Source organism: Zingiber officinale, unplaced genomic scaffold (assembly GCF_018446385.1).
Source record: "Zingiber officinale cultivar Zhangliang unplaced genomic scaffold, Zo_v1.1 ctg117, whole genome shotgun sequence".
NCBI lineage: Eukaryota > Viridiplantae > Streptophyta > Magnoliopsida > Zingiberales > Zingiberaceae > Zingiber > Zingiber officinale.
Genome location: NW_024589817.1, coordinates 34883 through 62149, shown reverse-complemented (window position 1 = coordinate 62149; position 27267 = coordinate 34883). Strand labels below are relative to the sequence as shown.

The 27267-nt window shown below is 37.6% G+C and overlaps 3 protein-coding genes across 3 annotated transcripts; 2 read left to right on the top strand and 1 right to left on the bottom strand.

Moving 5' to 3' along the window:
• Positions 1 to 134: 134 nt before the first annotated feature.
• On the top strand, positions 135 to 4279 carry LOC122035836 (nuclear pore complex protein NUP43-like). Its single transcript, XM_042594969.1, has 5 exons — positions 135 to 842; positions 934 to 1003; positions 2594 to 2822; positions 3808 to 3881; positions 3981 to 4279. Exons 1-5 carry the CDS (start codon positions 181 to 183, stop codon positions 4083 to 4085), a joined length of 1140 nt encoding a protein of 379 aa, XP_042450903.1. The 5' UTR covers positions 135 to 180; the 3' UTR covers positions 4086 to 4279.
• Positions 4280 to 6011: 1732 nt separating this feature from the next.
• Positions 6012 to 16964, bottom strand: LOC122035829 (autophagy-related protein 11-like). Its single transcript, XM_042594958.1, has 5 exons — positions 15582 to 16964; positions 8942 to 10631; positions 7514 to 7734; positions 7026 to 7239; positions 6012 to 6629 (listed from the first exon to the last, which is right to left on the bottom strand). The coding sequence occupies exons 1-5, from the start codon at positions 16544 to 16546 to the stop codon at positions 6234 to 6236; spliced, it is 3486 nt and encodes a 1161-aa protein (XP_042450892.1). The 5' UTR covers positions 16547 to 16964; the 3' UTR covers positions 6012 to 6233.
• A 2802-nt stretch (positions 16965 to 19766) lies between these two features.
• On the top strand, positions 19767 to 21358 carry LOC122035840. Its single transcript, XM_042594972.1, has 2 exons — positions 19767 to 20111; positions 20831 to 21358. Exons 1-2 carry the CDS (start codon positions 19767 to 19769, stop codon positions 21356 to 21358), a joined length of 873 nt encoding a protein of 290 aa, XP_042450906.1.
• Positions 21359 to 27267: the final 5909 nt, after the last annotated feature.

The window sequence follows — 27267 nt, the reverse complement described above, 5'->3', positions numbered from 1 at the left end:
TGCTCCGTCTGATAATTACATCAAGCTTGGTGCTAGGAAATCGTACCGGGGTGGGCTCCAGTCAACTAACCAATCACGCGTCTGGTACGTGCGTAATAAATAACGTTCGTCACTCCCCTGTTCACTTCATAACCTGTGCAAAAATCTCGACGTCGACGAAGGAGCAAAGAAGAGAAAGGAATGGCGGAGTACGGCGACATCCTCCACCGCCTTCCGCAATCGAAGTCGGTCGACGCCGTCCGGTGGCTCTCCTCCGTCTCCGCCTTCGACCGATTCGTCGCCTCCGCCGTCCATGACCCGGACGCCGCTGTCCCGGCCGCGGCCTCCGCCATCGAGATCCACTCCCTAATCTTAGCCCCTTCCGCCGATTCATCCAGTCGAGAACACCCATGCTTCCACCTCCGCTCCTCCTGGCCCTCCTCTTCCCGGATCTCCGCCCTCCGGTCCTCCCCCACTCCCTACAAGCATCTCGCCGTCGCCGCCTCCACCCTCTCGGGCTCGCTTCACGTCCTCTTCGTGGACCCGGTGGATGGGTCCATTGAGTCCGAACTATCCATTCCCAATGACCGCTCTCTGCACGCCGGCGTGGTCTCTGCCATCGATCTCCTGGAGGGTGGGAGGGAGTGCGTTACGGTGGGTGAGGACGGGCGTGTGAATCTGGCGAGCATAGGGGAATCAAGGATGGATTACCGGAGGGTGTACGACAGCCGAGGTCTGGCATCATACACTGCAGTTAGGTGGGCATCGCCGGTAGAGTTTGCAACCGGTGGTTTAGGGTTCGGCGTCCAGTGGTGGGATCCGAGGAAGCCCGGCGGATTCGTATCTCAGTTCACTTCTAACTGGTGAGAATTGCCATCTTCCCTTCTGTTCATTCAGATTGATTCAACATTTGCCCATTGGTGTGATCTTGTTTCAACCATGCTAATCCTGCAGGGCACAAGGAAAAACTACAGGCATAGTTCATTCAATAGATATCCATCCATCACGAAAGCATATATGCATGGTGAGCTGACTTCCTCAGTTCCTCTTGGTGGGTGCAATTTCATTTACAGATAAGTTAATGCAAGCAATCAAACAAATTTGATATTATTTTAATGGCTACAATTTGCTAATTTTCTGTTTCCCCAACAAAGAGTAGCTTTGCAAAAAATCTTTTATTTCCCCTCTTGTGTTTTCGTAGTGTAAAGAGTGTTTATACATTTGCTTCAATACTACTTGGGCTAGCAATTTATGTTGTGTCAAATTAATTGTATGGTACTGAAATAATGTAGTTTCACGTTGGTATAAAATTAGGTGAAGCGATCTAAAATTAGTTAAACTAAATAATGTAAATAAGGATATGGAGAATAATAGTGAGAAGAATTAACTAAATGTTAGAAGTTGAAATTAACAAGCTAAATAAATAAAAGTTTTATTTATTTTTTTTGAAAGAGAAAATGGGTTACTGAGATGAATCAAAGCTTAGTTCGATGTTGAATTGCCACGGGTTGATCTTGATAAATTGATGGGAGATGAACAAGTCCCTTTCTTGCAATTTATCTTGTATTGGATCTGGAATTGAGTCTTGCACTAGATCCTAATTCCTAGGCGCCTTGCAAGAGATGTGCTGCGAAGAACCTTGGACTTGATACAATCTTGCACTATATCCTTATGCATATGTAGCCCACCAATTACTTTTTTCTTTATTTCTTTTTTTATAATCTTTTTTATTGCTACAAGAACAGAACTTCTTTTGTTCAACTGAAGCTAATTATGTTGGATCACAATTTTGGATTTGGTACACTTTCTCGAGAGCCAAAGTTATGGGATTCAAAATTTGTCTAGATTTCTTGTTTGCATTACCTTTATTTAACTATTGATCTTTTATCCATGGTTAATATCTTCATCATCTTTCCTTGTAAAATTATTTAGATGCCCGATGCTCAAATTCTTTGTCAATTTTAGAGTTTCCCAATGCTCAAATTCTCCTTTCTGGGATTTCGAAGTTGCATTTCATACATTCAGTATTATTTTCATTAATTGACACTAGCAAATCTCTTGTCCATTCAATTGGCATATTTAAATTTCAAAATTTGTAATAACGTAGTTCACTAAACTTTACTTAGATTAGGTAAATTCTTCCAGGCTTCAATGTGGACATTTTTACCTATATCTTCATTACTTTAAAGTTGTTGACCTTCCTCTATCTGATATAAGAGATAATGACTTATGGTCTCTAACCCCCAAACCAAATCTTATCTCTGATATTTGATAATGATTTTTCAAGTGATTTTTATTTTGTCTTTCTTGAGTTTTTTTAATCTTCAGCAAAACCACCTTTTAATTTTTCATCTCATATACATTTAGTGCTACTAATTCTCTACTTTCGTATATTAAACAATCCCTATTCTTAGTTTCTAACATGCTCTGGAAATTATCATTGGTGTATATTTGCCTCAAAATAGAGTGCAATCAAATAGTTTATCGGCTGATTTAACCAAAACCACATGTGGCTTATGCATCTGTTGTATTTATCTGACTACTTATTTTCTAGCTAGGGCATTTCTCCCAGCATTTGCTTTTGAATCTGAGAAAAATTGTTTGAGTTTTGAAGGTTGGAGGTTCCGCTGGTACAGTTTTTGCCTGGGATCTTCGATATCCACAGCAACCAATTCTTCTGTCTGGGGCAGGTGGACCAGAACTGCTCTCTGATATCGATGAAGTTTGGCAAGTCCAGTATGATAGTCACACTCTCTCTTCAAGCGTTAACTCAGCTACTTCTGCCAAACTATTACCTGTCATGATGTGTTCAGAAGAAGGAATCCTTGCTGTTCTTGAACAAGGTTTGCTTCCTCTTACTATTTTACCTTTTTTGTACTGTTAAATTTGACTGACTACTTATTCCAAATGTTCGAGCTATATATTCATATATTTATATTCTCAACAATCCTTCCACATTTGGTGACAAACTGGACTAGATTCTAACAGGTTGTTAGGAAATAGATCTTTATGTGCACTTTTATTCTTGACATTGTGGATAAGAGAATGTTATATTCTTGCTGCAAATCTGCCACATGGTTACCGGCTGGGCTACACCCTCGGGGTGAGAATGTTATATTCTTGAGTTTAGCCTTGAATCTCGTGGTCCATCCAAAACTTTCGAAACTCTTCCCAGTAAAATAAACAAAGCAGAGAAAATATGCCAATACTGCTTCTAAACAAAAAGGAATAAGGAGTTCCATTAGCTCATATGGCCATGACGACTGTAATATTAGCATAATAAATGGTATTGAAGCAAGGCTAGTCGGATGATTGAAGCCATGGGTTCAGACGATTTTAGCCTGGGTTTGGATGATTATTGTAAGTGCAGATGATTTTAACTCCCTAGAAACTTGTGAGATAGTTGCATCGGTCATGGCTTTGGGTAGGTTGGGGTTAACCATTTAGGGTGAGTCGCTCACACCTAAACGTTCACTTTTCTTGTCAGGCTACGCAGTGACGTCTTTCTTTTCATTCTTTGATTTAATTAGTATTACTCTTTATCTTCTATGTCGAAATCATCTTTAAAACCCAGGCTTCTGTATTCATGTTTAAGTAAGGAATCCATCGTATCTCTGAAAGTTTCGCGCCTGTCTTTAGGAGACGGTCCAATTTGCTGTGTATGCGAATTGCAATTCGTTTTGTTGTTTAACACTATTAGTGGAACATATTCATTGTCTGAAATCAAACTATCTTAATTAAAATGCATTTACCTCGAACACCGTTGTTGTTTTCTCGTGTTCTTGTTTTTGAAGAACTGTTGAAAGGTCCATCTACTTCGTGTCACAGGTGAAGAACCAAAAAGATTGCTACAGGAGTATTGCGCCATCAATTCCTTTGATATCGATCCCCAAAACCCATCAGTGAGTTCGATATAATTGATCACTTGCTAGCCTTTCGCACCCGCTTGCTCCATCTGACGATCTGATTTTAAATTCCTTCCATTTGACTTGTTCCTACAGGACGTTGTTTGTGCACTGGAGTGGGAAGCCGTTGGCATCTTGATGCGCCCGAAAGCGGGAAACTACGCATCGAGTTTCGGTAGACTCCCACCTTCATTTCATTAACAGACTTCCCGATATGCTTGGGTTGAACACTATTCTTATACTCACTACATAGTTTGCAAGGGCAGTGAATCTGAAGGAAGTGTTGGATGCTGATGTTTTTCTAATCGCATTTCGTAATGTAGAACATTCGGCCCCAAATACTCGCGACAAACATGGTTTGATCGATGATTTTTATAATTTAGAAAATTTTCCTACGAGTTTCCTTTGGCTCGTGTGTAGGGCAAGTCTCTCCTATCGTTACATTCATTGTGCAAAAAAGGCGGGTCTCGCCGCCCAGCGGCCTCCTAGGCCTGGCCCCACAGGGATCCTAGGAGGAGGTAAATCAGCGGTGAATGTTGGTCCGGGTAAAGCGTAGTGTCTCCAGAATTTAACACAGCCGGCCCAGATTATTCATCCAGTGCGCGTCCGTGGACCTTTGACCCTACGACTCATTGTGCAAGGATGCCACGCCTTAACCGGTTGATCTAGCCCGCGGGGGCTCCTATCGTTACATTCATGGTTGGTCAAGTGGTTGTCGATGCATTTGCAACATCCCTTAGCAAAGAATGAGTAACAAAATATCATGTATGCATACATTAGCAAACAATGAGTAACAAAATATCGTATGCACGCAAAACATTTGCTAAAGTCTCACCTCTACTTGTTCCATTTGCGATCGACCCCGTGTGGTCGTTCATGCAGTTGCAACATCCATTAGAATTGTGGTAGGGGAGCAATGGTTAGAAAGCTAAAACATTTGTATATTTTTCACTTCAAAGACAAAATTAAAAAAAAAAATAATCGGTGCCCAAAATTTTTATCAATACGAGTCTTGAGAAACTGCTGCTTATATGCAATCTTATTCTATACTACTAAATTTTTTAAAATTTTATCATACATAATTAATAATTATATATATATATATATATATATATATATATATATATATATATATATATATATATATATATATATATATATATATATATATATATAATCAAATCGACCGAATTTAAAAATTTAGTTCAGTTTTTTCCCCAAAAAATTGGTTAATTCGGTTTGAGTTCGGTTTTGAATTTTTTTATTCGGTTAAATCGAATTAACCGAATAGACGGAATTTTTTAACCAAATCGGTTTTTTACACCATAAATTTTAGGCCGAACCAAATTTTTATTAAGCCAAACCAAATTTTTAGAAAAAATCGATTTATTTGGTTTGTTCAGTTTGGTTTGTTCGGTTTTATTAAAAATTCGGTTCAGTTCGGTTCGGTTTGTTTGAAAAAAAATCGGTTCGGTTCGACCCGATTAATTCAGTTTGATTTTAACCGAATACTCACCCCTACTAAAGACCCATTGATTCTGTAGAATATCATACAATAAGCATTCAAGAACTTATAAAAAATGATAAAATATTACTGGTCAAAATTAACTCAAAAATAACTAAACGGATATTTAAATAATCTCAAAATTCTAATCCTAATTTTATAAAAAATAAAAAATATTTCTAAAAAAACTTTAAACGGTATTTTTAGGTTTGAAATCGGGCAATTAATAGTAACCCTTAAAACTATTTATAGATCTCTAAACGAGTTTTGAATTGATATATTATAAATTTCATAATTCAATCCGAGCAAAAGTTATGATGTCTTAAAATTTCTACCGATCTTATTATGATTCTACTAATCTTGATCTGATTTTACTACAAAACTTGAGTATGTATGATCCAGCCAGGATCAAACGATCCTATGATCAAGGTCACAATTTTACAAACTATGCCCATGACCTTCAAATCACACACAACAATTTTTACAATTGCATCAAAGCTCCCCATGATGCATGATCAATTGGTACATTTGCAACATCCTTTAGAATCATCGACAAAGTAGTAGGTTGCAATTCAAGTGACAGAGCACACGTAAAGACTTAAAAATAAATAAAAACATTAGAAAGTTAAAAGCATTTGTCTTATTTCACTTAATAAAAAAAAACTCAACCAAAAACTAAAAGAAAAAGGAAGTGAGATTATTCACAAACTAATAGCTTTAGGAAGTTCTTTCATCTACAAAGTGCAAAGCTATTATCCATAATATGTACATCATTACCCTTAAGCGAAAGAGAATTCTATCTTATGTACAATTTTGATCTTCCTTCATTTCTGCCAGCTGCGAGATCAGGAAGCTGAATGAATGGTGTCAGGTAGCATCGCAATCGTCACTATGGCGTATTCACAAGCGATGGGAAGATTGTAAGGGTTCGATGCAGCAGTCGGTCCGAGCAACCGACGGCTACTGGTTTCGCTGTTGTTTGAAGCCTCTAGCTGATCTCCGCGCTGACTCCTGGGAGACACCGATGGCCGTACAACTTGCCGTTCGATGTGCACTATCTGTCCAATTATGTAAATTGGACTAACTGAATGTTGTTCCTTGAACAGAGCGACGCACTCTTCGGAGAGGTAGTGCTTTGGGCAGTTTCGATTGATTGCCTCGTAGTGTCCAGCAGAGTTCAAAACAAAGGCGGCGAGCTCGTGAACCTCAAAACGACCAAAAGCAATTTTCTCCTTGTTTGCCTGGAAGTAAACAGCCAAAAAGAAATATTAGATACCATGACTCATGTTACAAGACCAAATCATAGAGTTGGTAAACGCTAATGTTACTCATTTTAGGTTTCTGAGAACATACTAAATTGAAAGCAATCTTACCGATTTATGTTTTTGTCCAAAAGAAAAGAAATGCAGCAGTATATTTCTGAGAATGGTAGGTCTATCATACCGTAACAAAATAAAGGGCAGTCTGGTGCACGAAGATCCCATTGTACTCTTATCCTGCTTTTGGCAAGAGACTGTTTTCAGGATTCGAACCCGTGACCTTTTGGTCACATGGCAATAACTTTACCGTTGCGCCAGACTCCCCTTCCATACCATAACAAAATGCTATAAAAAAATTCAGAAGATTTTTCGACCCACCTGTTTCTCTAGTTGATGTTTACTGTATAAGCTTTTAAGTTGCTCGTTCTTCTCTTCGAGTTCCCTTAGGAGATTCCCTCGTACAACTTCTGCTCTTGAACAGCGCTCGGAGAGCTCAGCGCGATGGCGAGACAAAAAGGTCACCTTATCGGCAAACACCTTTATACAGGCTTGGAACTCCCTGGTAACATCATCTTCATCCTCACTGAGAGAACTGGAAAATCAAAAAGAAGAAGAAGATATGAGCTAGCAGATAGAACAAGTTAGTCGTCTTGAGGAAAAGAATTTACTTTTACTAATCCCGGTACCATCAAACATAGACCAACGAAAGAATTCAAACAACAAAGATTTGAAGTAGAATTCATTACGGGAAAATGATCTTATAAATGGCAAGTTCAACTCAGATAGGAAAAGAATTCCCGAAAAGGTTTCTTTCGGTAGTATTTAAACTTTAAATGGAACGGGAGAAGAAAGCTTTCAATGGATACCTGCCAAGAGACTGAGCCAAAGAACATAACGAGTCTCCAAAATTGGCAACAGTACCAGGAGCAATAACACAGCTGCGAAATCGTTCAAAGAAACTATGCATCTTAACAGCTTTTGAACGCAGAGCGTTGTACTCCGAGGCCCTTCTGTCCGCCGCACACAAGTTTGTGCGGGCATCCTCCCTTGCTTCGTGCAGGCAATTCTCCAAATGGACACAGTTCATCTTGCAACGAGCAAAATTTAAAATTTCATAAGATGTATTAACCATGAAATTAAAAAATGTATGCATATTTCATATAAATAATGTTTTTGTCACGCCAATGAAGATAAACAATATGATACGAGTAAATATTTCACGAGAATCAGTATCATATCCCAGCATCCATGACGAGTCACAGAAATCCAGGACAAGCATGTGTAAAGGTCTCTGATTTACATTCTTTTTCAAACACCCTTCTGTTTTTTCTCAGGTGAACTGATTATATTGGCTCAAGGTTTGAAAAAGCATATACAAGCGGGTAAGCAATTGAACTACTGCATAAAATATATGAAGCATGCGGGAGCATATAGAGTCGATATCAAGAAATATTTGTATGGATAAAGAGAACTAACAAAGTTTATTAATCAATATGCCGAATTTTCACTTCCACAAAATAAAATGTCCATCATTAAGCACTCGACTTGTAACAATGATGTCGAATATCTAAGGTACATATCACTTGCAAAACAAATGATTAACTAAACACTTCAAAAGTTAAAATCTACCAGATAAGGTAATTTAGGACTTTAAGGTTAATTTGGTTCAATCTAAATTGGTTAAATGAACCACATCCGTTTTTTTCCCAATTTTACATGTGCAGTCCCCTTCCAAATCATTTGAAGAACTATAATTCAGTTGAAGCCCAACATGTGCATTGATGCAATTATAACTGTAAGTTTGTCTAATCAGAGACATTAGAAGGACTTGAACAAACATCCGGTGCCATGTTTGAATAATTAAGTAACAACCTTAGTGGATCCTATTTTACCACATGCTGTTTTAATATATACGCCTGTTGAAAGTCATTAACCTATTATTATATTGCATAACCATATTACTGCATGTATATTAATTTAGGAATTAAATTTTCTGAACACAAACAAACAGAAAGCTCAAAAGACAAATGGAGAATTTACACGAGATCAGTACATGAACTACCAAAAACCTACTGGGATTTGTTGGATAGCTTCAATAATGAGGTACCGGTCTACAGGATGTGGAGAACTTAGAGAAGACAATAACTATTTGCTATAAACAGTGAGATGCGAGCAACTCATCATAGCTCAAGAGATGCATGTCTCTCAATATAAACATTATTGCGTAGATACATAACACACACATATATGCACCATATATTCAGATGAAATTATCAACTATTCGAGAAACTAACCTGTGACTCATCAAGTAGGCTTTGATTCATCTCCAGTTCTTTCTTTAAGGAGCCAATCTCCTCCATAGTTGCTTTGAGCTTGTTTTCCAATTCATCACACTTCTTTGACTTCTCCACTAGGGCGTCTTGTAGGCCTATCACAAGGTCATCTCTATTTTTGGACTCCAAAAGTGGCTTATCAGAAGTTTCACAAGGTAAAATGTTCTTAGCATTTCCAGCACCAATACTCGATGAATCCTTTGTCATGGTCAACTGGGATGTCATCATTTTCACTGCATTGACAAGAGGGTCAACCTTGCCTTCATCCCGAGGTTGCTCTAGCATTGAAGCATCCATTAAATTGGGGGTAGAGTTGCTAGAGTGCAAATGAAGTGTGCCAGAAAGATCACTCATATTCTCATCTCCACCTTCAGCTGCTTTACTTGCCTGTCCATAAACATGATCCATCTTTGGATCCAACAAACCCGAAGTGATAGATACTTCATCCATCGTCATGGTTGACGTGAAAGGTATGTGAGCATCGCCTTCTCCAAAAACACCAAATTTACTAGAATCGTTCTTGACGCTGGACATATCAGAATCTGAAACATTTTTACCTGCAAGTTTTTGCCCATGCAAATACTGATCTGACAATCCCTGCTCAAGCTCTTTGATCCTTTTTTCGTAAGACAAGCATTGTTCTCGCTTCATATTTAGCATAGACTGAAGATGATCAGCAAATTCATCCTTCAATTTAAGCGCCTCAACTGTCTTCTCCTTCAGATTTTTCAACATATCATCATCCTTTGTGAATTCGTTTGAGTCATATCCAGTATCAGCATTCAGTGCACAGATCATAGCTATTGCTGAAGCAAGTTCAGCTTTCAATTGTGCATTCTCAACTTCCAGCCTACTAGTTCCAGCAATATCCACAGATTCACAACCGTCAAGAAAATGAACCTTCTCACCACTCTGTAAAGAAATTTCTTCAGATTTAGTGATATCGCTGCTGCCACATGCAGCAGAGAAATATTTCTCTTGTGCATGCTTCTCAGACATAGAGATCAATCCTCCTAACGACACTGGTGCAAATCGATCTACATCTACCATGTCAATCTCCAGCAAGTTTCCATCAAAAGGTGTTATGTGCACATCACACTGACTTGGAGAATCAAACAATCCCATAGTAGCTAACAAGTCATTCGGTATGTATTTACTCCAAGTTTTAAGGAAGGACTCCCGTCGTCTAATCTCAGCTTCCCTCTCTGTTGCAAGCTTTTCAGCCAGTTGCCCGCCAAGGCCCATGTACAACTTCAAAGAAGATTTCCTTCTTACAATCTCGGCAAGGCAAGCTCTATATGCTTGTCCTACGCCGTTGACAGTTCTTACATTTTCAAACTCCCGGTCTTGATGCCCCATTACTTCTTGATATGCATGAAGCTCATTGATTGTTTCTTTGATGCCGAATTGAACAGACCTAACCTTCTGCATACTGAGATGGACCAACAAATTCATGTCATTTTTCTTTAACTTGCACTTATCGAGTAACTTTGACATAAGATGATCACAATTCTGCATATTTGGAAGGTGATTTTTTTCATGCACATCATATATTCGACCGAGAGCTGACACAGCATCATGAGGGCGAAGTGAGGAAGAAAGTGGCAGATTGGAATCATCCACAAGTTTCTTAGCACTTTCGACATCCTTACTACAAAAGCAACATAAAATCAAACATTACATTCAAACAAGTATTCAAGAAAATAAACAAATAAATTCCTGAAAGCAAAAAAAGTTGCTCCATTCAATCAAAATTAGAAACTAAAATTTATTGACAAAATAACTGACAACTTAGCATGTCCTCCAATTACTGCTCAGTGTACTGACTGTATTCTATAACATAATACCCATTCAGACTCACCCCTCTTACAATAAAGATTTTTATGCAAATGACCTAGTTAAGTGGTCAAAGTAGCACTATTATTCATAAAGCTAAAAATGAGGTGGAACGAAAAGTAAACCCCGTCTCAGCCAGGATAGTTATTAGGGTAATGTTTTCTGAAGCTTGAAGGATAAAGGCAGAAATTAAGTAGTGGGTTTCAAAGACATCTCTAGTGGGCATTCAAAGTTACTACAAAGGTTTGTCAGATAGAGTAGGATGGCGATGGGTCGCCTAGAACTCTGCTTATAGATATTAGGATGAAATAACAAAAACTGTCTTGCTTTGAGAAAGTATCTTATTGAGGAACATGTTTAGGTAATCATAAAGATTACTTAGTTCAAAATGAACATCTAGAAGTAGACCCGACCCCGGGCCGGGTCTGGCCCGGACCCGGCCCGGGCCCGTAACCGGGTCAACGGGCCGGTTGCCCGTTGACCCGGTTCGCCGGGTCGAACCGGAACCGGCCCGGCAAGTTGCCGGGCCGGTTCCGGTTCATTGGATGTAAAACCGGCGAACCGCCGGTTAACCGGCGGGTTGAACCGGCGGTTCAGCCGCAAAATTTTTTTTTTTTTTTAAACGGCTTGAACCGCCGGTTAACCGGCGGTTCATAGCCGTTGGAACCGCCGGTTAACCGGCGGTTCGTAGCCGTTGGGAGGGTTTTTTAGGTATTTTTTTTCAACGGTTAGGATCATTTGACCGTTTTTTGATCAATGGCTATGATTTAGTGTCCGTTACTATCAAAACTCTATAAATAGAGAGCTTATTTCATCATTTTTCACACACATCTTCTCTACTCTTAATCTCATTTTCGTATTCTCTAATCTCTACACGCTTTCGTTTTCAATTACAATGGAAGGAGGCCGCGGAGGTGCATCATCTCGAGCTCGGAAGGGAAAGCAAATAATGAATCCGCGGGAGGAGGACCCCAACATTCAATCCACCGATGATGAGATCGAGCATCTTCCGAATCCGACACCCGACACACAAGGAAGTACCGATGCAATTACTTCTAAGGTTCGGGAACTTCCTCCTCTAAAATCTTATATTTTTACTAAACATTTTGAGAAGGTCACTCTTCCGTCGGGAGAAATGCGTGCAAAATGTAAGCACTGCAATGCTTCCTACAAATTCCAAGCCGGCGGCTATGGGTCGTTGAAACGACATGTAGAAACGAAGCACCCGACGGAATATGGACTCGGTCATTCTCAAACACAATTATCAAGATTTTCTTCAACTAGCGGTAGTACTGATTCAGGTTTAATAAATTAAGAGAATCATTAGCTAAATTTGTTTAGTAGAACATCTTTCTTTTAGTTTTGGATCTAAATGCACATTTGAAGATTTTTGTAAAGAATCTCTTAATCCATGTGCTAAGCGTGTTCTTAGGACTACACTTACTCGTACAATTTTAAAAATTAGTAAAACAAGGAAAAAGAATTTAATTGATGAATTTAGTAAATTAGATAATAAAGTTTCTTTATGTTCCGATATTTGGAGTGATCATTGGCAAACACATTCGTATATGGGTGTGACTTGCCATTGGATCGATAACTCTTGGAACCTCCAAAAAAGATTATTAGCTTATAGAGTTTTTGATGAATCACATAATGCTCATAATATCGCACAATTATTATGTTTAATTTTAGAAGAATATGGTTTAACTCATAAAATATTTTCAATATCATTAGATAATGCTAGTTCTAATACCACTTGTATAGATGATCTAAAATTTGTTTGTCAACCTATTATTGGAGGTTTATTTTTTCATATTCGTTGTGTATGCCATGTTTTAAATTTATGTGTTCAAGATGGTTTAAAAATTTTAGAAAGTTATATTAAACCAATTAGAATTGCAATTTCTTATTTATGGTCTCATCCATCTATAATGAAACAATGGGGTAGGTTTTGTAAAATTAATGGAATGAGACCTAAAAAATTTCCACGTGATGTACCAACACGTTGGAATTCAACATACCAATTATTACAAGATTCATTTCAATATAAAGAATTATTATGTTCATTTTTTGCACAAAACACTAATACTAATATATATTTATTTTCACAACAATGGAATATTTGTAGTAGTATTTGTGAAATTTTAAAAGTATTTAATGATGCAACCGAACAACTTTCCGGTGTTTATTATCCCATTTCTCAATTAGTTTTAGAAAATTTTTCTAATATAGTATTAGTTTTAAATGAACATATTAATAATGAATCTTTATCTCCTTGCATCTTAGCTATGAAAACTAAATGGGAAAAATATTTTTATTTAATTCCTGAAATTTATTTAATTGCATTTGCTTTAGATCCTAGATTTAAATTAGAAGTTTTACAAGAAATGTTAACTTTATATTATGATGCTTTAATTCCAATTAAAGATTCTTCTTCCCCTGATCCAATTAATATTATATATAATGTTAGAATTTATTTATATGATATTTATAATCAATATTATGCAAAATATGGAACACAAATTAATATTTCGAAATTCAACAAACTACTAGTAGTAATTTAAAACTTACAAAAGCACAACTCTTATTAAAAGAACGGACAGCGTCCGCGGGGATCCTCAAGTTCCACACAGAACTTGAGAATTTTACGACTTCTTTTGATTTTAATGAAGCAGATAGCGAAAACTTGATATCTTAAAGTGGTGGTCACAGAAGGCTCAAAGCTTTCCGTTCTCTCCGTGATCGCAAAAGAAATTTTAGCTTGTCAATCGTTATTGTGGAGCAGACGTTCAGTGCCGTGGCAACATATTAGATGAACGACGATCAACTTTGTCTCGACTCATTGGAAGCCCAAGCATTCTTGGACGATTGGACGGAGCGGAGAAAAGAATCCAAGGAATGCAACTTTCGGATGACGAAGTTGAAGATTTTGAATGAACAAATACGACAGGAACAGGAAATGGAAGTGAATGAAAATGTAAAAGGATAAAAATGTAAAAAAACTACGTGGGCTTTGATTCCCCTAAAGGGATACGTAGGCAACTTAAATAAGTGCAAGCCCTTTTTTTAATAAATTTTAATTTCTAATTTTTAATGTTTAATTTTTAATTTTTAATTTTTATTAACATATTAATCTTGAACCGTGACGAACCGTGAACCGAACCGTGAACCGGCGGTTCTGAACCGTGAACCGTAACCGTCTTGGGCGGTTAAGGTTAAGGGTCGACCTGCCTGGAACCGTCGAACCGTCGGTTCCGAACCGTGGTCAGGTCTATCTAGAAGTCCATCTTAAGCAGAACACAGTCTGCAGCCTAACCAAACTTCCTTTTAAGGATTGGGAAAAGCTGAATAATATAGTTTGATTAATATTACCATGATTCATGAGATAGTATAATGAAAGACAAATGGTAAAGAACCTGATTCTGCCAATGTATCACCTGACAAAATTGGTTATACCACCACTGTTGTTCTTTATGCTACAGAAAGGTGGAATGAGTAGGCAAACTTATCTCACTGTAGAGAAATCTTACAGATATTTTAGCTGACACATAGGAGAAAAACAAACGTGAAATTGTGAGGTTCAGTGAACCCTGGATGATTTGGACAATCACAGTTTCTACAAAGGTTCATTAAATCAAGTAAAATACAATTGAGCTATCTAAAACACAGCTTATAATCTTATATTAATGTGGGAGGAGAAATCACTTGTCTGAGAAACCGGAATTATAAAGTCCTAATATCTAATCATAACAACCAGAAACTTCAAAAGTCAAATTGAATTGCTAAATATGAATGCTAGTCCATACTTAAGCAGATCAAATTCTAACAACTAGGCAGAGTTTTTCAATAAGAAGAGTGGGATGAGGTTCTGACAATAATAAGGAAATGATTGGATTGTTCAGATAGAAAGGAGCATCTGAAATATCATTGTATGCTAGTTAGACTTTTAAAAGAACGTGGAATGACTAGTTATGCTTTATAGGTTAAAAAGTGTTGAGCAGTTAAGAAATGATATGTAAGATCTAACAGAGGTGAGATTGTTGAGTTGAATATATTTGGTTGCTAGGAAAGACAAAATAGTATAAGTTAATATTCACAAGTAGTTGCTAGGAAAGATGGATAAAATATGTTAGTATTCACAACTACTTGAGCGTAGCTTGATAAACTAGAGATGCAGAATGAGTGAAATAAGCAAATATGGTACAATAACATTGAAAGATGGACAATTTAATAGTAACACAAAATTATCAATTAAATTCTGATGTGAGGGTAAAGAAAATATTCTTAACATCATTAAAAGTGTCAATTATCTTGGGCACTCTAGTAGCATAGTCTCACATAGGGATCAATCGACGGTAAGACCCATTTAGCTCATGGTAAATAGTTGGGACACATGACTTGTTGTTTGTTGTTTTACTCTCATGAGATAAAAGAGAGCATTCAGATCCACATATTGTAATTAGTTGCTTATTCTAGGCGATCTTCTTAACATAAGAGCAATAGGTATTCTACACAAGAAATTAGATTCCCTAATAAGTCAAATTGATAGGCGTCATCATTGTCAAGATGCGAAAGATGCAGCTACTTAGGGTTGGCCACACAGATTTTATCCGTCTATTTAAGAGTATGCATGATTATATCACAAGCAATATTCAAATCAATTAAACAATTGTTTATTCCATTAAATAACTGATTCACTTCAATCTATTGGATTAGTTGGATGTTGCAGTAGCAAAAAATGGTAACATATGAACAGAAATCTAACCTCAGTGACTGCATTATAGTTTTCTGATCATTAAGAATCTTCTGATGATTTTTTATAAGATTTTCCAACTCCGCCCAACTAGCTGAGCTAATAGATGAGATTAAATTCTCAAACCTTCTCTTCAGCTCCATAAAACTCATTTTCAACTGTGAAACTTGATTTTCAAACTGCCGGTGAGGACCCAAGCAACTATCCATGCACTTTCTTAGGTCATCCTCCTTCACAAGATCAAGCAAGCACTTGCGGTTTTTAGATTGCAATTTCGGATGGAGCCTCAAGGACCGAAGCTTTTCCACATCCCTTTCGAAGTTGGCGAGGAGGTCAGAGTGGCTCTTGTGCTGCTGGGCAAAGCTCCTAATGAATTCTGTATATCTCTGGTGCAGCTTCTTAAATGTGTGCTCAAGATTGCCGCGGGCAGTGTCCAGTGCCCTCCCCTGAACCTGCTGCTCCCTCAGAAGTCTTTTGCACAACTCCAACTTCGCCTGAGAGCAGCCATACAACGCGTTGCCGAACTGGAAATGGTAACGGAACTGGCGCTCGTAGGAAACTAAAGCCTTCAGCGCCGGGTCGGGCGCATTGTCCAAAGGGTGCGAATCATTGGCCGGAGAAGGCGGTGGGGGGACGGCCGGCTTGGGAACTTCGATAGCTTCCAGGGGCGGCCTGGGGGAGTCATCGTGGAGCCGAGCCTTGTTGTAGAGAAAGACCTCACGGTCGTCCTGGGGGAGCTTGTAGTACGACAACGTCTGCTGCGCATCCAGCGAGGTGTTACGGCACAGCAGGAGCTGCTCCGCCAAGGCGACGCCGCAGTGGACCTCGATGGACCGCTGGATGGCCTCGACGGGGGTGGAGCCGTCGCACTCGAACTCCAAACTGTGACCGTTCTCCGCGACGTGAACCAGGAGCTTCTTCCCGAGGACGACGTCCTCGGCGGTGGTGGTCGACGTCACCATCGACCCGGAACTCATCTTCCCCACCCCTCCCCTAAATCGAAGCCCTAGCCACCAAAAATCCAACCTTTACCAATCAAACCAGCAAAAAAAAAAAAACACTTTTCCCCTTCAAATCCCCCGATTCAACACAACCCTCGCCGCAAAATTCACGAAAAAAAAAAATCTCAAATCGGTTAAAACTAAACCAATCCGGAAGCCGACCAGCTGCGAATTCGCGTGCGACAATAAATACCGATCGGAACTCGGAAGCGACGAGTAGACAAAATCAAAGCGATTTTTCCGAGACGGATCCCGAGCCCCGTGGGGAATTCGATGAAACCAAATCGGCCAACAAATGCAGCGATCACGAGCCGTCACAATCTCTCTCTCTCTCTCCGCGAGGGGATTTGCTTGCTGGGCTGGATAAAGAAAGACGGTAGTTTGTGGGGGGAAGAAAGCGCAATAAACAATTATAATTAGAGATTATTATCACAAATTTTGCAGCTTAATTAATATTCTTTGCCTTTTTTGACTCTCTTTCTTTGGAATGGGAAGAAACAAAGAATGTGCGGAAAGCAATTCCAGTTTCCAAATAAAGAAAAAAAACAATTCCAATTCAATTCCTAGCAAATGAAAAATAGTGGCATTGTTAGACTAACTAATTAATTAACTAACTAACAATTAGGTTTAAAACTATTTCTTAATTTAGTTTTAGGTAGAGTATAAAAAAATAATTTTTATTATAATCCTATCGATCTACTTTGGATAAAAATTAAAGCGTGTCTATCATTTATATTTTTTTTCAATTAAAGTTAAATAGGAGTCTCATTTGATTTAAACGGTACAAAATATCTTTACATTATTAGAAACTAGTCTATAGTGTACGGTCCAACTTTATTTTTTAAAAAAAAAAAAAAGAAAAATTTAAGGAGCAGCATGATAATAAACTTTTTATTTTATTGAAGGGGTTAAAGTGTTATTAACCAATTAATGGATTCATTTCATGGGCTCAGCCCAATTGGTAAGGAATGAATCCTACCATAGGGTTAAGTTTCTTATAAGAAGGGCGGTAGAAATTTAAAAAAAAAGGAAGAAAAATGAGAGGAAGAGATCTGGGAGAAGAAAAGAAGGGAAGAGGGAGAGGTATCGGCGGAAGAAAAGAAAGGGGAGAGGGAAAGATCTCGACGGCAAGTAAGAGGAGGAGAGAAGGCTTCGACTTTGGAAGGAAGAACGAGGCCAAAGGGACGCTCCATTGTTGCTCCTCATCGTCAGTGGCGGACCGACTGGGGGGCTGAGGGAGGCTTCAGCCCCCCCCCCCCCAGCCTGGCTGCCGTCCACTAGACATCATCGGACGGTAAAATATTTTCCGCACAGAGCAAGATGATGAGGAGACTTCAGCCTCCCCCACCTGGACCGTTGGACGGCTGGACGTCGACGCGCCGCCCATTGCAATTGCCGGACACCGGTGTAGCCGTGTAGGCCCTGTGGCGGTGCGTCAATGCGTCATGCGCCTGTCGCCGGTGCCGCTACGGCACTGTGCTCCCCGGCTGTGCTTGTGCGCAATGCGTCGGCCTGTGAATCTATGATGTGCTACTGTGCGTGTGCGTCTGTGCCGAAGAAGACGAAGCGTTTTGTTTTTTTTATTTTTTTTACCAATTTTAATTAAACAATAGTAGAGTGGGGCCCATTGTTAAATAAATTAAATAATAAAAAAACAAAAAAAACATTAAAATGGCTTTGTAAATTGTAAAGGCCCCAAATCCCCGATCCATTGCTTTGCTGCTGCTTCGCATTTCGCAGAACGACGAAACCTCAAACCCTAACTCCACTTCTTCCTCCTCAGCTCCTCTCCCACTCAACTCTCCTCCAACTCCAACTCTCCAAAGTCCTAGAGACTAGAGTCGAAGGCTCCAAGCCTCCAACTCGCAGTCTCTCTCGCGGACAGTCAGGCGGCAAGCGCCAAGCGGCGACAGTAGTTTGAACTCTGAAGTCTCCATTCTCCAACCAACAACCTGCAAGGCTGCAACCGAGTCTCTAAGACTCTAACACCATTTCTTCGTAAGGTTAGAACTTAGATTTGCTATGTTTTACATTTTTTTTTATTATTTGATTTTTTTTGGAAATGTACAGTCTACACTCTACATAATATCATATTACAATTTACCATTGTAGTTTAGTTTTCTATTAGATTGGTAGTTTTTCATTATTATTTATTTTATTTTTTTATAAAATATGCAGAATTACATTTGTAGTTTAGACTATTTAGTTTTCCATGAGTGTTATATATTTCTATTAGATTGGTAGTGGTACTGTGGTAGTTTATTAAAGTTTTAGTTCAACATATATTTTTCCATTACATTTGTAGTTGTCCATTACATAATTTATTTTTAGTTATTTATTTGTGTAGGATATGGAGAGATTTTTTAAACGAACTCGTAGTTCCGGCTCTAGCTCCTCTAATGAGCCGAATGTTATTGAACAAGTAGAAAATCAATCCCGTGTAGAATTGAATTTAGATGATATTGTTAGTGATCCGGGATTACGAAAACCAATTGAAGAATTTGATATTACTATTCGAGATCAAGCTCGAAGAAAGTATGCACTCCGAGGGCCTTGTCAACCAAATGGTCATGTGTATCGGAAAATAACTTTTGGTAATCAAGAAAGAAGTTTTCAAGGAACTTGGTATAAAAAATATACATGGCTAGAGTATAGCATATCAAAAGATGCTGCATTTTGTTTTTGGTGTTATCTCTTCAAACCTTTAAATAAAGAAAATATAGATAATGCCTTTATAAAAGATGGATACAACAATTGGAAAAGGGCATTAGAAAGATTCAATCGTCATATGGGGACTGTGAATAGTTGTCACAATGAAGCTAGAATACAATTTGAGACTTTTCAAGATCAAAGACATAGTGCGGGGAATATTTTACGAGTACATAGTCGCGACATGGAAATTGATTATCGAACTCGTTTAACAATAATGTTGGATGTGACACGCTTTCTATTGAAACAAGGGTTGCCCTTTCGTGGACACGATGAGTCAACTAGTTCTTCAAATAGAGATAATTTTCTTGAGTTGCTTGAATGGTATAGTCAACGAAATGAAGAGGTTTCTAAAGTTATAAAACAAAATGCTCCTGCAAACAATCAATTGACTTCCCCAAAAATTCAAAAGGATTTAACATGTGCTTGTGCTTCAGAGATCACACTTGCTATAATAAATGATATTGGAGATAAATTCTTTTCTTTGATGGTTGATGAGGCTAGGGACAGTTCAGTGAAGGAGCATATGAGAGTTGTTTTGAGGTATGTGAATAAAAAAAAAAGTGTGATTGAACGATTTCTTGCAGTTGTGCATGTGCCTGACACTAGTTCTCATTCTTTGAAAATGGCTATTGATGCTTTATTTGTGCAACATGGTTTATCATTATCTAGATTGAGAGGCCAAGGATATGATGGAGCTTCAAATATGCGTGGTGAGTTCAATGGATTGAAATCTCTGATACTACAAGAAAATCCATTTGCAATGTATGTTCACTGTTTCTCTCACCAGCTCCAATTAGTTCTTGTTGCTGTTGCCCATGACAATTTTACTGTGAGTGAATTTTTTGGGTATATCACTATAATTGTGAATATATCTGGAGCATCTTGTAAGAGGAGAGATCAACTTAGAAAGATTCGACATGATAAAATAATTGTTGAATTGGAAAGTGGAGAAATTACTAGTGGAAGAGGAAAAAAATCAAAAACTAGTTTAGCAAGACCTGGAGATACTCGTTGGGGATCACACTACTTAACATTATTTCGTTTATGCTCTATGTGGTCTTCAGTGATAGAAGTGTTAGGAAATGTATATGATGACGCCTCTTATTCTGCAAATAAATGTGTTGCCACAGGTTTAATTGAGAAGATGGAGAGTTATCAATTTGTTTTTGTGTTACATTTGATGAAGTATATATTGGGAATTACAAATGAGTTATCACTTTCCCTACAACAAGGGGATCAAAATATTGTTCAAGCCATGTCCTTGGTTAGAAGTGTGAAATGTCGACTACAAGACTTCAGGGAAGATGGATGACAGATAATTTTGGAACAAGTTAACACATTTTGTGAATTGAATATGATCCAATACTTGATATGGAGGACAACATGCTAACTCGTGGTCATGGTAGGCGTAGAGGGCAACTCATCACCAATTTTCATCATTATCGTGTGAGATTTTTTGTCAGGTATTATTTCTAAAAATCTATTTTTTTTTGTTAAAGATATTTCATTGATTATTAATGTTATCATGATTGCAAATTTAAATGATAGGTTGTTGATTTAATTATACAAGAGATGAATAATCGTTTTTCTGAAGTTAGTACGGAATTGCTTGGTTGCATATCATGTCTTCATCCAAGAAATTCTTTCTCTCAATTTGATGTTGACAAACTCATCCATCTTGTTGATTTTTATCCCGAGGACTTCTATGGTACTGATTATTTATTTTTGGAACAACAACTTATGAGTTACTTTTATAATCTGCGGGATGATCCTTACTTTTCTTCAATTGATGACTTGGGAATTCTTGCTCAGAAATTGGTTGAGACTGAAAAACATTTAGTGTTCCCATTGGTTTATCGTATGATAGAGTTGACATTAGTTTTACCAGTTGCAACTGCTTCGATTGAACGAGTTTTTTCTGCAATGAAGACTGTGAAGACTGATTTACGCAATAGAATGAGAGATGAATGGATGAATGACAGTCTAGTTGTATACATTGAAAAGGATATTTTTTCTACAATTGAAAATGAGCAAATATTACAACATTTTCAACAAATGCAGTCTCATAGAATCTAATTGCCTCCTCTTGTACCGACTCGTCAGCCGTCGCAGACTTCTGTGCCAACCCGGAAATGAAGCTCACCTATGGAAGAAATGTAGACTAATCTTTCCTAAACTTCTAGTTTTTTTTCTCTTGCAAGTTAGATTAAATGTTCTCAATGTTAATTTATCAGGTTATGGAGAATCGGTCGAGTATTAAGTGGGACAAGGGAAAGGCTCTCGAGTTCTAGTCTCTTAGACTCTTGGTAAATTCTAACAATATCATTTCAATCACATATTGCAAGTATTAGTATTGCAGCCTGTTATATGGTTTAAATGAGAATCCTAAGTGTTCAATAAGATCAATTGGTTGTGATTAACTTAATAGGCTAAATGGCTAATAACTTTTGCATGGGGAGTGTTTCCTGTTGTTAGTCATCAAGTGGGTTGCAAAATGAGATGTAGACCTATTTCTTATTGCTTCTGTATTGACAGAAACATTTGCTATTAAAGTATTCTTTGTTCATCGTTGATTTCTCAAAATTCTGAACCTCTTTTTTTTGCTCTGTTCTACACTATATCTCATAAGAATTCCATGTATATTATGATTTATGTGAGTGACGTTCATGTTTATTTGACTGCAGTTTCTACAGCAACGTATATCATGCAAGAGTTAGAGCATTGGAGGGATCAACACAGTGGAAATGAATAGACTAGAGTCTAGAGCTTAACTCCTTTGTCCGTTAGATTTTAGACTTCATGTGTATAGTTTCTGTAGTATCGTATATTATGCAAGAGTTGATGTAAAACTTTAATTATTAAATATTTTTATTTAGTCGTAAAAAAAAATATTTGTACAATTCAGCCCCCCTGGAATTTTTTTTCTGGTTCCGCCCCTGCTCATCGTCACATGCGCTAACACCAAGCATCTGAACACAAAGGCACCTCTTAAACCATTTTCCTTCTACTCCTTTGAATTTGTATATGCAGCAGGTTTCAAACTTTCTTTCTACTCCTTTGAATCTATATACGTAGCAAATTTTTGAGAGATTTTTGGGTTATACGCAACAGATTTTCGAGGGGGATTAAGGGTTAAGAGCAGCAAGTTTTTGAGAGATTTCTGGGTTATATGCAGCAGATTTTCAAGGGGGATTGAGGGCTAAGAGCAGCAGATTTTTAAGAGATTTTTGGGTTATACACAGTAGGTTTTCGAGGGGGATTTGAAAGCTGAGAGCAGCAATTTTTTTGAGAGATATCTGGGTCATGCGCAACAAGCTTTCGAGGGGGATTTGAGGGCTAAGAGCAGCAAGTTTTTGAGGGGTATTTGGGGTATGTGCGGCAAGTTTGTGTGGGGTGTTTGGGAACTACAAGCAGCAGATTTTTGAAGAATTTCTTGAGCTATTTGCGACAAGGTTTGAGAAGTTGTCGAAGGGTGTGTGGGTATGTAGCAAATTTTGACAAATGGTTAGTCACATGATGATCAAGGAGGTCTAGGAGTGTGGATGTTTATTTAGCTTTAAGTAGTTAATGATGTTCATATTTATTCAGCTTCATGTAGTTAGTAATATGTATGTTTATTTGAGTCTCATGTAGATTAATGATATGATTGTTTAATTAGCTTTATGTAGCAAATGATAATCATGTTTATTTAGCTTTATTTAGTTAATGATATTCATGCTTATCGAGCTCATATAGTTAATGATATATATACTTATTTGAGTCTCATGTAGATTAATGGTATGATTGTTTAATTAGCTTTATGTAGTAAATGATAATAATGTTTGTTTAGCTTTATTTAGTTAATGATATCCATGCTTATCGAGCTCATGTAGTTAATGATATAAATGTTTATTTGAGTCTTATTTCGATGAATGGTATGAATGCTTATTTAATGATGAAAAAAATATTAAAAAATGACAATGATGATGAGGATTAATGAAAATTCGGTGAGGGTCAAGGTCAAGGCTCTAGAGGGACCTTGTTTATGGGACAAGGCCCCAGAGGGATCTTAATACCAGATTCCTATATTTGGCCACGGCCCAGTGACGAGAGTTTCTGATGCCCCGCCGCCTGGTACCATAGTTAAATAGATTGATCAATCGAACAAAGTATAAAGGATAACTGATGCATCTCCACCCAAGAATGATATATGATAAATGTTAAAGGAAATGTTATATAATATAATGATTAAAGGATACACAAAAATGTTGTGTAATACTTATAGTTTAATGTTTTATGAAAAAATGCCTATATATCTGCTTACTTGTTTCTTTGACAATAAATTCTAAGTGAAGGTAGACTGGTTAAGGGATTTTTCCTACTGTGATTTAGAGTTGCTGAGTCAGACTCACTATGTTTGGTTTGTGGTAGGTGAAAAAATGGATGACGTTGGAGGTTCGGACCCTTGACCAGATTGGGTTGGATAATACATTCCCAAGGACCTTCTGATTCCATATAAAGAATAAATAAACAATATTTATGATTTAGAGAGAATAAAATAGTATTGAATTTAGACCTCTAGGATATTTGACTGGTATATTAATTGCAGACAGTTTTCTTATTTAATTAGAATGTTATATGGTATATGAATGTAAACAAAAAAAAACTTAAAGTCGCTTCATGTAGCTTTTACAATAATGACTTTATATCATTTTTATTTTACTTTTTGAGTGATATAACCTAATTAAAATGACATTCTAATAATTAAAACAATTGATGAGGACTCCATGACACTCATTACATTTCAAATGAACATTATCTAATTATGATCAAAAATGAAAAAACTAACATAAATTTTCAATACGTTGTAGAAGCTACTTATAGAAGCTAATTGCTAGTTTCTATAACACGTAGAAGTTAATTCTTAATTTCTATAATAGTGTCTTTATATCATTTTTATTTTGCTTCTCATATGAATTACTTAATTAAAATATTATTTCAACAAGCAAAACAACCAATAGGGACTTCATGACACTTACTAATTTCAAATAAATATTATCTGATCATAATTTGTCTCATAAAATCTAGCATGTAGCTTCTACACAACCGAGTGATCAGATAATGTAAGGGTACTTTGGATAATTTATGTTAAATGGGACGGGACGTCCATTTGACTTTAATTAAAAATAAGACGTATATTTGATAATTTATAAATGGAAGACATCTTTTTGATTTTTTTGCTCGTGTATCTTGATAAACTAACTTCGCAAACAAGGGTGTAGCTACGTGGAGCTTAGGGGATGTGACCATACCCCTTGAAATTTGGGGGGAAAATTGTACATTGGATTTTTTTTAAAAATACTTAATTATAAATTTTAAAATTTTCTAGACTATTTCAAAAAAATCAATGAAAAATGAACTATGTTTTTTCTTTTGCCTTTTTCCCCCATTTTTTATTTTTCTTTTCTATCATGTTTTATTTCCATGTATTTTTTCCCTCTCTCCTGTGTTTAATTTTTTTCCCTCTCTCCTGTGATTAAAAAGGTGAAGTGAAACGCTCTTTTGATAATTCAGACAAAATAACGCGCAGTGTTTTACTATCAACATTTATACGTATCGAAAGCCATACCCATTCAAGGTTTATATTATTGATAGAGTATTGATGGGTTAGACTTAAAAACATAATTAAAAAAAAACTTATATAAACTTCTTGTCATTAGATATTACCAAACGGTTAAGAGCATACATATCAATTTTTTTATTACTATATTTAAAATTTAAGATAAATGATTCATTTTATTAAATTTAGACAATCATTTTTCACTACATACTACATCAACTACTCTAAAATTTCCATCATCCTTAATTTTTTTATTATTTTTCTTCTCTTTTTTTCTATTTTTTTATTATTATATTTATAAAATGAGTGGAAGAAGAGAGATTGAAAAGATTGAGTGGAAGGAAAGAGATTAAAAACATATATTATTTTAATTTTAGGGTAGAGATTTCATTCCCTATATTTAGAAAATCACTATTCATCAAATTTGAATTTAGAAAATGGATAGAGTAGCTGATGTAAAGGTTTTCTTAGCTACCCTGTACAAATTTGAGATAAAATCTTTGGATAGGGGGTAATTGATGTGGATGCTTTAAATTGAAGTTGGATTCGCATGAAGTGCCTAATTAATTAGAGGATGGTAAATTTAATATAATATGATAGGGATTAATTTTTTATGGATACATACTCTAAGGAAAAAAACTTCTCTCACTCTATAGTCACTATATAAGCTGGGAACGGACTATGAGGGAGACTTAGGGTGAACATAATTATATTTTTTTTACTACAATTGATGGTGCTCAGATTTATGTGGCAAAAGTCGATTTGCTCGCCGCCAGTACCTCCGTCAATCTATCCCTAGGTTAATACAGAGAAGGTAAATCATGGATGACTACTAAATATTAGTACAGATGACTAAGATATGAAAAAAGATACACTCAGACAAGTTAAATTTTGATCCTAAAACTAACATCTCTATCAATCCGTCCCCCTAGCCCAATATCTCATGATGCTTAAATTCATACAGAGTGGCGCGGTGGCAAGGAGCTTTGGGGTTTACTCAATCAGTGAGGGTTAGAAACCCATGTAATGTAAAATTTGTTGAATAAAAGTGAATGGAGAAGAGGTGGAAGAGGAAAAATGCTCAATTGTGAAGGGACTTTAGTCCTACATTGGGAGTTTCATGGTATGATGGTTTATTTATATTGATTCACATGTATTAAGGATGTGAACAAATACATGGGGAGAGGCTCTCTTTCACGGATGGGTGTGCAGGGGGGTGCAAATCTAGGGCTCGGATTGCATTGAACCATGTTGACCCGTGTGCGGGCACGACTTGCGTGCGCCGAATGCCAAACCGATTGGGGCAAAAATTTGCCCAAGGGGAACAACCAACATTTTACCACGTAAACCTTTTTACTGCTGTGTAACTGATGCATTAAAGTCGAGATTAATGCAGAATCAAAACAGTCGAGCGATAATGAGTTAAATGGTGGGCGTTTCACTACTTGGTAAGTAATGGTCATTAATCAACCATTAATGTTGCCGTTGATCTGAGCTCATATATAAGAAGATTGCGATCACAGGCAGAAGACACAACAACACAAACTCTCTCCACCTTCATCCCCTCATTCTCTGTCATACAACTCCTGCTCGGCAGAGTGCCCGTGATAGCATTCGGGTGCCTCTCAGTTCGCTGTGACCACTAGTGCTTGGTGGAATCACGGTCAACCATTTGTATCCTAGGAAACAGACGACCCAAGTAAACGTCGAAGCACTACCGAAGGTGAGGGGAATTTGTTTCAAGGAAACTGAATTAGTCGCAGGCCTCGGTCAGTTTCCCCGATCGGTCTCTTCATCCGCCCGGTCTGCCTGCTTCGCCCGGGCGACCTGTCTGCTCGCCCGATCGGCCAGTCTGTTCGCTCGACCTGTCTGCTCGCTTGGTTGACCTGTCTGCTCGCTCGGTCGACCAGTTTGCCTCTCGCTTGGCCGGTCTGCTTCGCCCGACTTGTCTGCCTCTCGCTCGGCCAGTCTGCTTCGCCGGACCTGCCTGTCCAGACCTGTCTACTCGCTCGGTTGCCTTTCGCCAGACCTATTTGTCCGCCCAGTCTGCCTCTCGCTCGGTCGGTCTGCTTTACCCGACCTGCCTGTCTGTCCGCCTGCCTGTCACCAGATTTGTCTGCCGCTCGGTTAACCTTTCTGCCCGGTCGGTATTTCTGATCTACTACGCCCGCTCGTGTTGCTCGACCGATTAACCCATTCTGTAACACTGTGTAGACTGCCTTCATCACTTGGCAGAAATCAGCCCTTGCTGGCAGCCTGAGATTATCCGCTAAAGTCATCTCTATTGTAAGTTGAATTTAAATTTTGTGTAATTTTAAATTCAGCTAAGTCTCCAAACAACATATTATTTTATCTAACAATAACTTGATACTAAGATGTCTGGTCA